The sequence below is a fragment of the Crassostrea angulata genome, chromosome 7, assembly GCF_025612915.1.
Source record: "Crassostrea angulata isolate pt1a10 chromosome 7, ASM2561291v2, whole genome shotgun sequence".
Classification (NCBI taxonomy): domain Eukaryota; kingdom Metazoa; phylum Mollusca; class Bivalvia; order Ostreida; family Ostreidae; genus Magallana; species Magallana angulata.
The window spans coordinates 37,016,649-37,031,576 of record NC_069117.1 but is presented as its reverse complement, the minus strand read 5'-3'; the positions used below and the strand labels follow the sequence as shown (position 1 = coordinate 37,031,576).

Here is a 14,928-nt window from a genome sequence, read left to right as displayed (position 1 = left end):
AAATCATTATCGAAAATGTGTTCAATTTCTTAAATATAATTAGTAAAAACAGTTTCAAGTATTGAAAGTTGTGCTTGTATAACTACTTTTATCATCATAGTAGTGCTGGATCAGTTGCTCCAGTGAAAAGGAATTAGGAATATCATACTTAATGTTTAAGTCACAGATCTTCTGTATCTTAAGTAATCGGATATGAAGCATACCAAATGAAATTATTGAATCGTAAGTGTATCTGAGAGTCCAAATAAAAACGTGATTCGTCCGACAGTAACGACAAAAGCCATCTGATAGCCAATGCCTACATAATCTAAGTAACTTTTTACAGCGTGTTACCAATTTACTTGAATAAATACAGTTCGTGGAGCTATTGCATTAGATAGTGATTCCTTGTTCTTCACTAGCGTCTGGACAGACATTCAATCGACAAGCAAATATAATCTCTGTTTTCTTAAGAAATAGTAAAGGATCCCCGCGGTAATAATTCCCTTGCATTTGAGCCCCAAAAGAGGAAGATCGATTTATCCTCTACAAAACAAGACATCTCTCCAATTTAATTTCTCTTCCATTTTGACCGTTTTCTCTCTTTCCAATTTTTAACGGTTGCCCTGATGATAGAATCCTTGGGTTGTCTCTAATTGCTTCCGCCGTTTTTGTGCATCGTTATTTCGTAAAGCGCATTCATGATATGGCCAATTTCATGCAAATTGCCAAAATCCTGTGTACAAATGAACTTACACTAACTGATAGAAATATGTTCTAATATTGATTAAAAAACTGTCTTATCTTGTTACATTTTCATTTTTTTTAAATTAAAATTTGAATACAATTTTTATAACAATTATAATGCAAAGTTTGATATATTTTATGTAAACTTTGCTCGGCTGAATAGAACAATAAGCGTTCCGTAACAGGCATGGGATTATAGTTACCAAGTAATTGTACTCGATTCTATTGATTAAGTAATTGACAGTAATCTGTAATCGAAGAGATGTCCAATTACTTGTAATCGTTATTTAATCAATTACAGCCTAAAATTCAGTGAAATTCTTATTACTTTTTCGGTTTCTTCCGATTATTTTTTGATGCACTTTTGGCATGAATAAATACCCTACAAGTGTTGTTTATAATATATTTATTTCATAGAATACATTTTTTTACATTCTTTTGTTATGATTTTCCTCAATACTTACATGCAAGATATAAATGTAGGTTCATATGAGTACATAATTAGTTGTTCACTCCAGTTTTAACTCTCCGTGTTTTACTTTTTCCTATCTTCATTGTATATATTGTATATTTATGCTTATTTACTATTTATCTACTACTTATCTATTAATTTATTAAAAATGTACCTCTAACTTTTGAACTGTATATAAAGATTGACCTCATTTACCATTTCATGTTTTGGGCGAATACACTAAATTGAAATTGAACTCTTTATTGTAGATTTTTTAATCATTTTACACAATGACAATGACAATTTCTTTATTCTCGTAATAGCACAATTAACAGTGTTGAGAAAAATCCAACCAACAATAATACATGATAAAATACTTGCGATGAAGGGTGATAATACAGATAAGAGAAAGAAAAAGTAAAGAAAAAAGTTGACAATTAACATATGAAGTTAACTTTTAAATTACCTATTAAACTCGTAAACTTCCAGGAAAAAAATAGTTTAGAAAGTTAAATAGGCTGAAATATCTATATTGATTGCAGTTCGACATTTGAATTTTGAATAGGCAGTAGAAGTTATAAAACGATACCTTATCAAGAAGAAGACCGCTTCTTAAATGTTCATATCATTCATAGTAAAAACGCTAGTCTAAGATTCATTCTAACTTACACAATATGTAAAGAAGAGATATCGTGCACAATTTATATCTTCAAAAACCCATTGAAGTAATCGATTTTAATTGATAACATATTATAAAGAAATCGATTGTAATTAATTACAGGACATAAATGAGTGTAAATGACCGTAAATATGACTTAGATTAAAATCTAAATGTTTGAATCAAAACCATAGGGAAAAAAAGCTTTTAGCTTAAGTAAAGAGGTTTTGAATAAAAATTCGGCAAGAATCCAGAAAAAGGGTAGTCAGGTTAAGATAGATCATAAAAAAATGTAAAAAAAAAAACCAAAACCAAAAAACCCACAACACAACGAAGTACAGACATTCGCACGAACAAAATCAAATTCAAAAGATTTTCTATAGTATTTTAAAGTTGCAGGCCATAAATTCAATAGTAGTATTTGCCTTGCATTCAGACAATTTTAGATGTTTTGATAAATTATTTTTTTTTTAAAAATGGCATTCGCTATTATTAAAACTTATAAATAAACAAATGATGGTCTTATAATTACACAGCAAAATGTGCAACATGTGTTTACACTAATCATACGTGAAACATAATTATGTTGCACAATTTGCTGTATATGATTGCAAGCAAAATGTACAATTGTCAAAAGATACATGCATAGAGATCAACAAATATTGCTTATAAGATTCAGGCATTTTTTCATTCTGTTTTTGACCATCACTATATGATATATTCTGTCGAAGTACACAAATAGTAAAGGGCAATAGTTCAGAAGCATACATTTATGATTTCATTTACATGTACCACTAGTCTAAAAAATGGTTAAATAGATATCATTATAATATTCATTTGTTACATGACTCTCATTATTCGAGAAAGCTATGAATTACTCGAGCCAGTCAAATAATAAAACAACACACTCGCATTTATGATTAAACAGCGTCAACTTGTGCATTTGCATGTAGCCAACAGCATTTCTCGAGGGATGTCTCTCGCAAATAATTTGAAACTTAAACTATAAACAACGGATATAAAGAATTTGTTGGGTTTATATTTCCATTCCTATAAACGTCACACTTCAATGTCAATTTTAGTATCTGTGAAGCCATACTTGGCGTAGAAAAGCAAATTGGATTACACAGAGTCGTCGAGCTTCCCGACCAAAAACAAGCAGCAAGAGTAAGGAACATTGGAGGCCCAGGGTGTGCGTTACCAGTGTTTGTCATTTTTATGATTTCCATTGTTAAAGTTCCGTTTGTCCTACCACGGAAAAGATGAAATAGAAGCTGATCAATAAACGGGATTATTATGGACTCCAGTTCTAAGACTGCGTAAAATTGCTGAAATCCTGACCAGTAGAGCGACCCTTCGTTTCGATGCAGTGTTTGAGTATGGGTACAGTTGTATTAGCTGTACTCACTGTTTTGATTTCGTCCGCGGATTGTACAGACAATAGTGTTCAATATCAACACGGATTCCCAATAGGTATGTTTATTTTAAATGTTATTGAAAGACGTTAGATGAAACAAGACGGTTTGCTGACGTAAAATTATAAAATCAAAGTTTCATTTGCTAATTGAAAAAAAATGTTTTGAAATTGAAATCATTTTTTTTTTAACATTTGCAATCATTGTTCTTTTGATACAATATTAAAAAAAAGTCATTATAATTATCAGTGATACCATTGCTCATTCCGCCGTTAAATTGCAGAAATACCATATGCAGTTGTCTAGATATCACTAATGATTTAAACACATTTCTCATGACAAAAAACATTTTGAGAGCAAAAGGCAAATATTTGTTTCTGATCGTTTTAACTTTTTCCCATGACACACAGGTGCCATTTTTGATTGGAATGATGTCTACGCGGAGACCGGATTTCGCTACGCAATGAATAAAATATTGCGTCAGAAGAAAAATCATTTCAACTTCTCCACTATTATTGAGGATGTTTCCATTAACGACAGTTTTCAACTTGTCCAAAAGAGTAAGCCAATAATTGTTACAGTTTAGAACATCGTAACTTATGTTTGATGTACTGTTGATATGATATACACTGTCGAAATGTTAGTTGATTCAAATACATTTAACCAGCTAATTTCATTATCAGAATTATACATGTAGTAACATGTTTGACAACTATTCCTACTATCAGATCACCTACTATTTCACAGAAACTTGAGTATATACATGTAATATGCCCAACAAATGAAGACCGCTTGTACTTTTATTATACAATCAATAGAATTGAGAAGTTCCAAATAGGTGTTACATCATTCTATTTTATTGCCTATTTTATACATAAATGATACACATTTTTTGTTAAAATTTGAATATATATATATATATATATATATATATATATATATATATATATATATATATATATATATATATACACAAGCATAGACAAATGCATACAAATCTATTTATATCATTTACAAGTTCATAATTCTTATTAAAGAATTCATTGGATAATGGTTTTATCGCTTTACTACATTTATTTTTCTTTGTAAAACTCATATTACTTTAAAGGGGCATGATCACAATTTTGGTCAAATTTATTTTTTATTTTTTTTGTTTAGAATGCTTTAGTAATGCATTTTTGTGATCCAACAAAATCTGAGTGCCAGTTGTTGAATTATAAGCAAGATACAGAGCACACAATTTTTTTTTATATATATAAACATTCGTGCTTTGCATTTATTTACATTGGTTCATTATACCGTTAAGAGTTCATTTCTTATTTTTCTATCTGATAATTCATTTTGAACATAAATAAATAGTTCTTAGCATTTGCCACATTCATTGAAGGTCTGAACCCTGAGTTTTTATTTCAGCAGTCAAAATGCAAACAAAACAAACAAGGAATAGCTCTGTATCTCTCTTGTAATTGGACGACTGGTACTCAAATTTTATTATATTAGTAGGAAAACATTTTTTTATAAAAACTTTTAAATTGAATACAAATGTGTATTGAATGGCGATATACAAAGCTTTTCTTCTAAAAGAAATTATTTAATACAGTCTAAATGGTTATCCAGCCCTCTTGATTTATTTACCACACATACTAATTATTGGTGAATTTTCTTTTACCTCGTCATTATTAAAGGGCAATTGTTTTTATTTATTTGACCCATTTAAAAAGTCAATGCTTACAAGTACATGTAAATTATGCCAATCAGGATTTATTTTTCTATTATTGCTTATTAATTATCAACAAAAATTTAATTTAAGTACAAAAAATTCGGAATTTTAACCGGAGTGATGTTGAGTTTTGCAATCACGAAGACCTGAACCTCTGCTCCACATACAGGTCAGAGCGTACTTCATTTGTCCCATATCGGCGTACCGGGAACTACAGTTTTTTTAAAAGTAATTACTCCACAAAATTCTAAAATGAATGGGGGGGGGGGGGGGTATTTACTCCGTTTACCTTGTCGATGACGATAAAATCGTGTTTCGCCTTTTCACTTATAATTATCAATTCATATCGTTCTACATTAATCAATATCGGTTTTACAATGCTTCGAGTGTCATCTGATGTAAGATCTTATTTAAGACATGAAAAACGTGATTCTGATTTGAACATATTTTATTATGCAAATATACATTTACATAAATGGATTAGGCAGCAGGCAATGCCTATGTAAGCCTTCTCCAAAAACGTGATTATAAATTGTAATCAAACTGTTCTTCCATTGTTTTTTCTATGCTGGATTTTCCCGCACTCATGCGCATGCGCAGTGGCGTTAAAAAAGGCGAATCACTTTAACATTCATCGGACGAGTAGCAGAGTTTTGAGACAGTTAACTGAAGACAGAGCATGTTTTGGGGCAAAGAGTTGATGAAACGCCTAACTATAAACTTAATGTATATTTTAACTCAAACTCATGTCAAAAATTTAACCCCAGATACGCCACACATACCTTTAAACGTTATACATTGTACTATAACGATGTTGATGAAGTTAAAATATTGCGTTCAATTAATCAACATGTCAATTTATTAACAAATATCTGCATTTTTTATCTCATTACATCACCTAACCAAGAGCTTTCCGCCAGAATTGAAATAAATTGCAAATTCCACACCGGTCTGTTTAAACCGGCGAGATCGGCACACACCAGTGAACCTTCCCCGGTAAAATCAAGCAACAAGCCGGGCTACCAAAGGTCAAGCTATGCATCCAGAGTATGCCGGTTTGACAAACGAAGTCTTACATAGTTGGTAAATAGAGCGTTTTGCAGTTTTAAAAAAGTGTACATTCAAGTTCTTCAAATGATATTGCTGTCTATCATGGCTTGATAATAAAAGGAATCGCACAGGTTAAATCTAATATTTCTGAATGAAACACCACGATTATATGCAGTGAAAATCGTAAATTTACTATAACTTTTAAACTAATGTCCTTGTTGAGTTGTTGACCTGAATTTCTCTGCACTAATACGTTTGTCAGCTGATTACCTATAGTCCCAATCAGGCTTGCGGTAGTGCTAAATGTAATGGTAATTCATCGCAATGCAATACATGTTTTCAAACTAATGCTAGTAATGTAAAATGCCACAAATTTAGCATTTCAAGTAATGGTAATGTAATGCATTACGTCCAAAATCTAGTGTAATGCTGACATTAGATGGCATTACTTTACATTACTATGCTTATTTGCTATGCATGATCATTTTTATAAAATTGTGATGAATTAAAGAACTGAAATTGTATTTGATTAAAAATTGTTTCAAGGAAGAAAAAATAATTCTTGAGATATATTTTAGTTGTATGATTAATAAAAAAATAATTAAAAACCCATTCTTAAATTGTCAATATAACTAGCTATTACAACAACAAAATTTCATAATATTTTACAAGTGTTGTTATTGAGAATTTTATATCATTTGAAAAATTTACTCCAATTAGTAACCATTGTGCATTTAATGGATTCTCTACTGTGAAGAATGTATCAACCACACACAATGGCCTACGGATAATCTAAGTATCAAAACAATCTACTGTTTTAAGAGGTGTTAAACACTTTAATCCCCATCCTTCTCTTGGCTGTGTTCCATTAGAATAAAGGACAGTCATACACTCTTAAAAACAAAAAAGAATGCACTTAAGAGAATGCATTGTCAAACCATTGTCTCTGGGAGCTTAAAACTTACTTCTAGTATTATAACCCATTTGAAAATACATGTAATTTTATTCTCTCTCTCTCTAAATGTTATTTTATCTCTCTCTCTCTCTCTCTCTCTCAATATCTGTGTTGTATATTAAATACAATGGTTTGGACTGATAGAAAATACAAGATTCATGTATTTTTAAAGCGCTAAGCATAGCTCAGCGCTTTATTGTCGTTAGACTATTACTTCCGGTGCATCAAATAACCGCCCCCTATGAGCAGAAGTAAACATCATTTAAACTGGTTAGGGAACCAGTTTCAGGGGTTTATGCACATAAATGCACGGGCTATTGTGAATCTAATGTACGGGGTATTGTGAAGTTAATGTAGGGGGCTTACATATATCATTGCACGGGCTGCCACGCAGTGATGAGAAAATATACAGAAGCTGAAATGTTATACATGTATACATATATCTGTTATATACATACAGAAGCTTGGTTAGCGCTTTCCAGTACTATCAGTACTTTGATTTTCTATTATTGCCTATTACATCTTAGATTTTCAAACCCAGTTAAAAGATGAAACCTTTGAAATTTTGATGATCCTAAAGTGCAACAACAATCTTGTATAAGTCATTAAATTTGAACGTGATATTACACATGAACCTGTAAAATCGTGAAATCTATGTTTAATCGTGTTTTATATATGAAACATTTGCAAAAACTTTTAATCAGCTTTTAAATTACTTTTTCAAAACTTATTGACTTTTCACAAAGTAATGGTAATGGTAATACATTACTTTATTCATGAAATAGTAATGTAATGCATTACTTCAAGAAAATTAAGTGTTGGTAATTTAAAGGGACTTGGACACGATTTGACTTAAAATTTTCAAATTTTATTTTTCCATTTTCAATGTTTATACTGATAAATATAGAAGTTTATAATGCTATGTCAAAATTTGAAAGTCAAATATCAAATTATAAGCAAGATACAGAGTTCATTATTGTTTGTTTGTAAACAAAGCTCAATATTGTCATTTTTTACATATGTGTTGTATTGGTGTAAGTTTCAATCAAATTTATCTTTCTTTTGTTGATAATAGTATCTATGAAGATATTGAATTAGTTTAAATTGTTTATGCATGTCATTTTGTCTAAGAAATGGTAATTTTCTACATTACATTTTTTGTAAACAACTATAAGACTCGAGCTTTGTTTACATAACAACCAATTCTTACAGCTGTATCTTGCTTGTAACTTGAATTTAACATTCAATTTTTGGTCAATCATTTAAAATGCACCAGTTAACCATTTTATAGATAAAAAATAAAAATAAAATTTTTGATCTTAAATCATGTCCAAGTCCCTTTAATGCCCAAATTCATGAACTAATGGTAATGCAAGGCAATACTTTACAATGTAATTCGCCCCAAGGCTGGTCCCAACAGAAGATAAATGTAATGCATTCCGAGTGAAGTAACGATACTCTGGGTAGAGCAGAGAAGCACACTGTTATACATGTACTAGATGGTGAACATATACTGGTGATTTCAGAGCAAAAATATATATTTTTTTAAACTGTAAATGAGCACAACAGATTTTTAAAAAGCGATTTAACGACAAGCAAAGCTACATTGACCATTTCATCACTATAGTTTAACATATTTTCCCCTTAAAACATCTATACTTAATATCAAATAAGTTATAGCATTAAATGTTGAACTTACTTGTAAAGAGAGAGAGAGAGAGAGAGAGAGAGAGAGAGAGAGAGAGAGAGAGAGAGAGAGAGAGAGAGAGAGAGCGTGTGTGTGTGTGTACATACTTTTCACTGTTGTATAAATCCATTACAAAGGTAGATAGTGTTTATTAAACGCTGCGCGATAAAGACACATTAAGTTACTATTGTTAAATGATCAATGTCGAACAAACTGGAAGAAATCAAGCTAGCTTTGTATTTCGATTGATTTGAAGAAATCAAACTCTGTATTTCGATTGATATGTATTTGGATGCATGTATGAGATAAAAAAAAAATGCTAGGTAAATGTCGCGTGTACTTTTTACTGTAGAAAAAAATATCGTAAAAATATTATTTTTCTGCGTTACCTATAAAGAGTTAAATATAACATTGAAATTTCACGGATGATACTCGCAAGATTTTGCTTCCTTTTAGAAAACTACACTGTAGATCGTAAGTAATTCTGGTATTATACTTAAGTATAAAGAGTAGGAAGAAATTTCACCGAGCTTGGTATATACGAGAATACATCAATCATGATTTCTTTTAACCGTGAATTAGCCTTTGAATTGTGAAGATAAATGTTCGAGTAAAACTAATAAAAAAAAAATTCTCGCAACGACAGATCTTCAATTTGAAATTCAAGGAATCCACAACCCCGCGTTATATCCTACCCATTACACAAACAGCTTGTTAGGGTGTAGCAGTTATATTTTAGCTATTAATTGATTAGTGTTGCTGACCTGATTTAAATCAAAACATTAAATGTCTCTTCGAATCCCAAATTGATGTGTCCATTAGCGTGATGTGTTGGAATAGGGACTCCATTCGTGGCATCGCAATTTACAAGGATAACAAAGATAAGACCGAATAGAAAACTATATATTAGCAAGACGAACGTTCCTTCCTATTCATTAGTCTTCGATTCTAAATTGTAGGTCTATTGTGACATGTGCTCATTTTGCCTCTGGGGAGATCGAAATAATCAAAGATCTTAACCTATCCAAAACAAAAAAAAAATCTTTGTAACGATTTCTCATCCAAACCAAAATCTGAATGTTTCTTTAAGCGTGGTAGACTTTTATTCTGAACAGCTTCAAAGTTGATTGTCTGTAGCGCCCTTCTTTTGAAGCAGTATTAATTAAAAACGTGACAATTCAGCAGCATCCCCTATGGAAACATCTCCTCTTCTGTCGACTCTTTCTGCCGTAATAATGATCTTGGGGAAAACTGTTTACCAGGGGCACTTTATACTCTCTCTCTCTCTCTCTCTCTCTCTCTCTCTCTCTCTCTCTCTCTCTCTCTCGTTTCTTTTAACATTTACCATTTGTGACATATTTAAAAGGGAAAAAGCACTTATCAACAAGAAATACCGGTATGTTCAACAATCAGAATTTCGTTTAAATGAGAAAATATTGAAATGCATATAAATTGATTTTTCAGTTGTTACACTTTGTATACTAGTACTTTTAACTTGAATTCATAATTTTTGGAAGGTGTCAAACTACATTATCATCTTGAAACCTCTCTCAGTTTTATTGATTAATTTACAGTAATTGTTTGATTTATTTTGGTTAATGATTATTTTTCGTTTTGTCTATCATTAAGATAATACACCCAATAGGCTTAGAATATATCACGTCTGGTCCGAATGTCACCTGACCAATCCATTTGGGAGAAATACAAAATGTTATATTAGATTATAACCTCGTTTTGAGGACATGAAATAGAGACTTGATGACTCTGTAAGGAGATTAAAAGACAGTCCTATTGCAAGGAGTAATTTAAAACAGAGCCCGAAATTAAGAATGTTAGCTGAGTCTCACGATGAAGTTAGATCAGCAGTTACATATCCCTGTCCCCTCGAGGGTGCCAAAGTCCGTAAATATGGAGACCCTACAGGGCATGTAACAGAATATTATTCAGAAGTGCTAATGAGACGGCGAAGTGATGGGCTTTTTGTGAAATCTTCAGTGACAGCAAAAACAGGCCGTGGAGTGAGAAAGATTATAGCTTAATGACTCCCCGATCTGTTTTTCACAATAATTTCTTCGTGTTCCGTGTAATCCCGGCTATAAAATTTTCATCAAGACTCAGACTTAGTCTCATAAATTTGTCACGGCTAGTTTAATGAAAAACGTCTCCTGGATTAAATTTAAGAAATGAATTGCTATTGGAGCATATCACGTGATTGTAAGAATATGGCGATCTCAAGAAAATAAAACACAAATTTAAAATAGACATTTTATGTCAGGTAAATGTAGAGAGTAACTCTTTTGTTACCAAAATCTGTGCTTTTTTTTAAAGGAAGATTTATTGTGGAGTTTGATTCAGTGTAAAGTGTGTGTGGCTGATGTGTCATTACGCTCTGTTTTACTTCTTCTCTGTATGAACATCAATCATGGCGCCCGGGAAGCCCCTTCCGCTGCGCTAGATTGTTTGTCAGTAAAGTAGTCTAATAATTCCATGTCGTAACTGTTTCCATTGAAACAAAAATCGATAAGGAAACAAATTTTAATGCAAATTCTAGTGTCGCAAAATGACAGTCGAAGAAAGATAAAAATACAAGCAGAATATCACTTTGGTATATCTGCAATAAATCAAACTGTCAGTGCAATGGCAGTGTCAAATCACGTATAACGATTCTCTATGAACCTCTAATATATTGCGATAAATAATCACATTTTTCAAAGAACAAAATCAAGAAAGTGAGTTTTTGTTATTTCTCTACAAAAACAATAGATTTATAGAAATTAACTTCCAAAGACTATTAGCCAATAAAATAATTTCATTTATATAGTTTACGTTACGTTAATTGTGCAAAAACTTAAACAAATGTAAAAATGTGCTGTACTGAGATAATCAGTGTATCAAGAATGTACATCTCTTTACTCTAAAAGCACAAGGCGATTGCAACAACTTCCATTTCGGTCTATTTTATTTTGGCTGAATGTTGTCAAAGTTTGATCTATGTTCTTTGCATATTTAATGTATTTCTTAATATTATAAATGTTCATCTAGGAAAAAAAACAACTTTATTTGAAATATGCGTGAATTTAAACTGTAGTTGTTTTGATCCAGCATCTACATGCAGATAACAATGATGACTACATGTACTACTTACAATCAATGATGAAATCATAGTTTGTAGTTTATATCGGAACGCATATTTTTATACTTTGATTTAGATTTTAGGGGGCATTACGGTTTGAACAGCAGAAAGTGGGGTTTAAGTAATCTACGACATGCTAGTCTACAGCATGCAAACGTTTTCTGACAATAGATAATTATTATTTCCTTACAGTCTGTGACCACCTGTCTAACGGAGTCTTTGCCTTGGTCGGATCTCGCTCCTACGTTTCCCGCGAAGTCATAGACTCGTACACTCGTGTGTTCCATATGCCATACCTAAGCCCTTGCACAGATTATCACCCCAAAGACCACAAACCCTTTTCCATCTTCATGAAGCCGGATAACACTCGGGCTATTGCCTCGATTATCAATTATTTAGATTGGAAAGAATTTCATTATGTGTACGACACAGATTATGGTAAGTTCCTCATTATTTCTGGTCAATAAAAGAGCTGTATTTGATAGAGGAATTACATGTTTGTATGACATTGGTCTAATTGGTGCATGCATTGTATCAGTAGGTAATTAGTAACTTTTATATGAAGTCCAAGGGAATAAGAAAAACTGATTATTGGAAATAGCGTGTTTTCTACAGTGTTATCATATCCCAAAGCGAATCAGTGCTTAGTTTTAACTCTGTCAGAACAGTTCCTTGAGCAGTTATTTGATTGTCTCTGCACACAAGTCGAAGAAGATATCTGGTTCCGACTGGACGAAGTAAAGAGTCACCACGATTTCTAAAAACATTGGGATCAAAGGCTTTCAAAGACTTTTAAAACATACTGAATTCGTAACGTTCTAAAAAGATAATTGTACAAGTAATAAGTAATTCGTGTTCAGTATTTTCATAATGTCTAAGAACCGATTTTATTCGCATCCATATTTGAATTTAATCGTCGCATTCAGGCAAAATGCCGACTTTTCCCGTACATTGTGATTTCTTGGTAAAAATGCCACATAAATGTCTTCTTATTTTTGACTATTGACGTTTAAACATGTCTTATGAAGTCTTATTTGTCAAGATTAACAAGTTGCTAATCAAATTAAAATATATTAGGATACGTTAAATTTAGAGTTATTTTAAATCTGAAATATTTTATAGCTCCATCGCTTGATTAAAAAGAGGTTGTTCGTTCGAATGAAGATATCCAGATAGTGTTTAGTTGCTGAATTCCAGACATATGTTTGTTTTAAATATAATATTTAATGTCTTCTTCAACAGAAAATAACTTTGCCGAACAAGTTATATACATGTACATGTAGTAATCAAATGATGTATATGTATATAGATACTAGTATGTAGTTTGTCGAATGGAAGGTACTTGTAATTTGATACCACGGTCAGTTTGAATCTGTAGCAACACTGGCGTCGGAAGCAAATTGAAAGTGGGGGGGCTAGACTAATCCTCAGAAATATTGAGAAAAAAGTAATTCCCAAAATCATGGAAATCCTAATCCGTGGGGGGGGGGGGGGGGGGGGGAGTATACCTATACTTCCCAAAAAAATCATGAAATTCCTAATCCGGGGGGGGGGGGGGGGAGACTACTTTGTTTCTGAACCCAACTTCTCAATATTTCAAGATAAATTTAGGAAGATTTATCTCTCCTGCGAGAAAAAGTGGGGAAGCTGAACCCTCTATCATGCTATGTTTCTAATGGTTAGGTATAACTTTGCAAAAAAAGTGGGGGGGCTAAGCCCCCCCCCCCCCCCCCAGCCCCCCCCCCCCCGGTTCCGACGCCTATGAGCAAGAACACTAGCTGCTCTTTAACTACTGTGGCGTATAAAATAGTGTTAGATGATGCAAAATGAAGTACAATACCTTACTGATGTGGTTCATATAACCCAACCTGACATGTAATATATGCTGTGATCGGTTGAGTGCTCTCTAAAATTGTACGAAATTTCTATGATTTATGAGGAACATTTATTCGAAAGGTTTGTCTCGATTAATGGATTTGAAGCTTTGGCTGAAAGATGGGGAAAATCAGGTCAATGTGATCAGTACATGGCGCCTGCGCCGTATACAGGAAGTGCACAGGGACCTGAGAGCGCTGGACAAACAGTACGGGCCCCCTACCAACTTCACCCCCATCAACGTTGTGTTTGACTTGTCCAATGAAACTGCTTATGGTGCAGTGCTGGACAAGGTGAGAAGTTGTCAATGTATTTGGCCTAAAAGTATTCTAACTACGCCTTTATTTCTGTGATTTTATGAAGACATTTCTTTGAAACAACGTATTATTTTGTAGATTCGAAATGTGGGGATGAACAAAAAAGGCTACTCGTATCTGTTGGGAAGTTTGGTGGGTGCACCATTTCTGTGTCGTCACACGAACCCTGAGCGTGCATACCTTTGCAATTCTTTACCTATAATTATTTAGTATCTTTAATTTATTTATTAACCCCATTACATGTATAAATATAGCCAATCATGTAGTGTGGAATTATATAATTCAAATCATATATTACCTTATTGAGAAATAAGCTTTCTTTTTATTATATAGAATATGTCATTTTCCCAATGTACATGACAATCGTGTAGTGGTCCACATGTATAGCTAGTAGACAGACCTTCAAACTACATTGAGCTCACTCATCTAGAAAACGTATGTGATTATTACCATCTGCAATATCTCTCAGTCGTCTTGGACGCACGCTTGCAAATCAATAAATAAGATGAGTATCATATCGGACAAAAATGCAATAGTACACTGACCCTTCAAGATATGATTGAAGTAACATTCTGTAGCTCTGTAATATAAACTCTATCATTTAAAAATCTTATGAATAATACTTTTTATTTATCAACCATTTTTTTCTAAATTGAATTTTCTGCATTGATTATTGAAATTTATACTACAGGTACATTTATCAATAGGCTGAATGTTTACACTCTACATTGAGATTTCTATATAATTAAGCAGTAATGGTTGGAAGAGGTTATTCAACAAGATATTGTGTTTGCACAATTAAATTTCAAACATATCCGTTGCAGTAATTCTCAACAATTTCTTCACGGCAAAACGATATCTTAGGCGTCATTTTTTATCCATTCAGCAGGACTTTAATTAAGAGAGTGTTCATTTGCAAACTCAGAGAACGTTGTTTTGTA

General features: G+C 32.4%; 1 protein-coding gene across 1 annotated transcript in view; it reads left to right on the top strand.

Annotated features, from left to right (window-relative positions):
- Window positions 1-2,952: 2,952 nt before the first annotated feature.
- Window positions 2,953-14,928, top strand: part of LOC128193102 (glutamate receptor 2-like) — a 30,089-nt gene continuing 18,113 nt past the window's right edge. Inside the window, exons 1-5 of the mRNA XM_052866355.1 lie at window positions 2,953-3,308; window positions 3,661-3,810; window positions 11,988-12,233; window positions 13,752-13,963; window positions 14,066-14,119. Coding sequence (XP_052722315.1) covers window positions 3,200-3,308; window positions 3,661-3,810; window positions 11,988-12,233; window positions 13,752-13,963; window positions 14,066-14,119 — 771 coding nt within the window. The 5' untranslated portion in view covers window positions 2,953-3,199. The remainder of the gene's footprint in view (window positions 3,309-3,660; window positions 3,811-11,987; window positions 12,234-13,751; window positions 13,964-14,065; window positions 14,120-14,928) is intronic.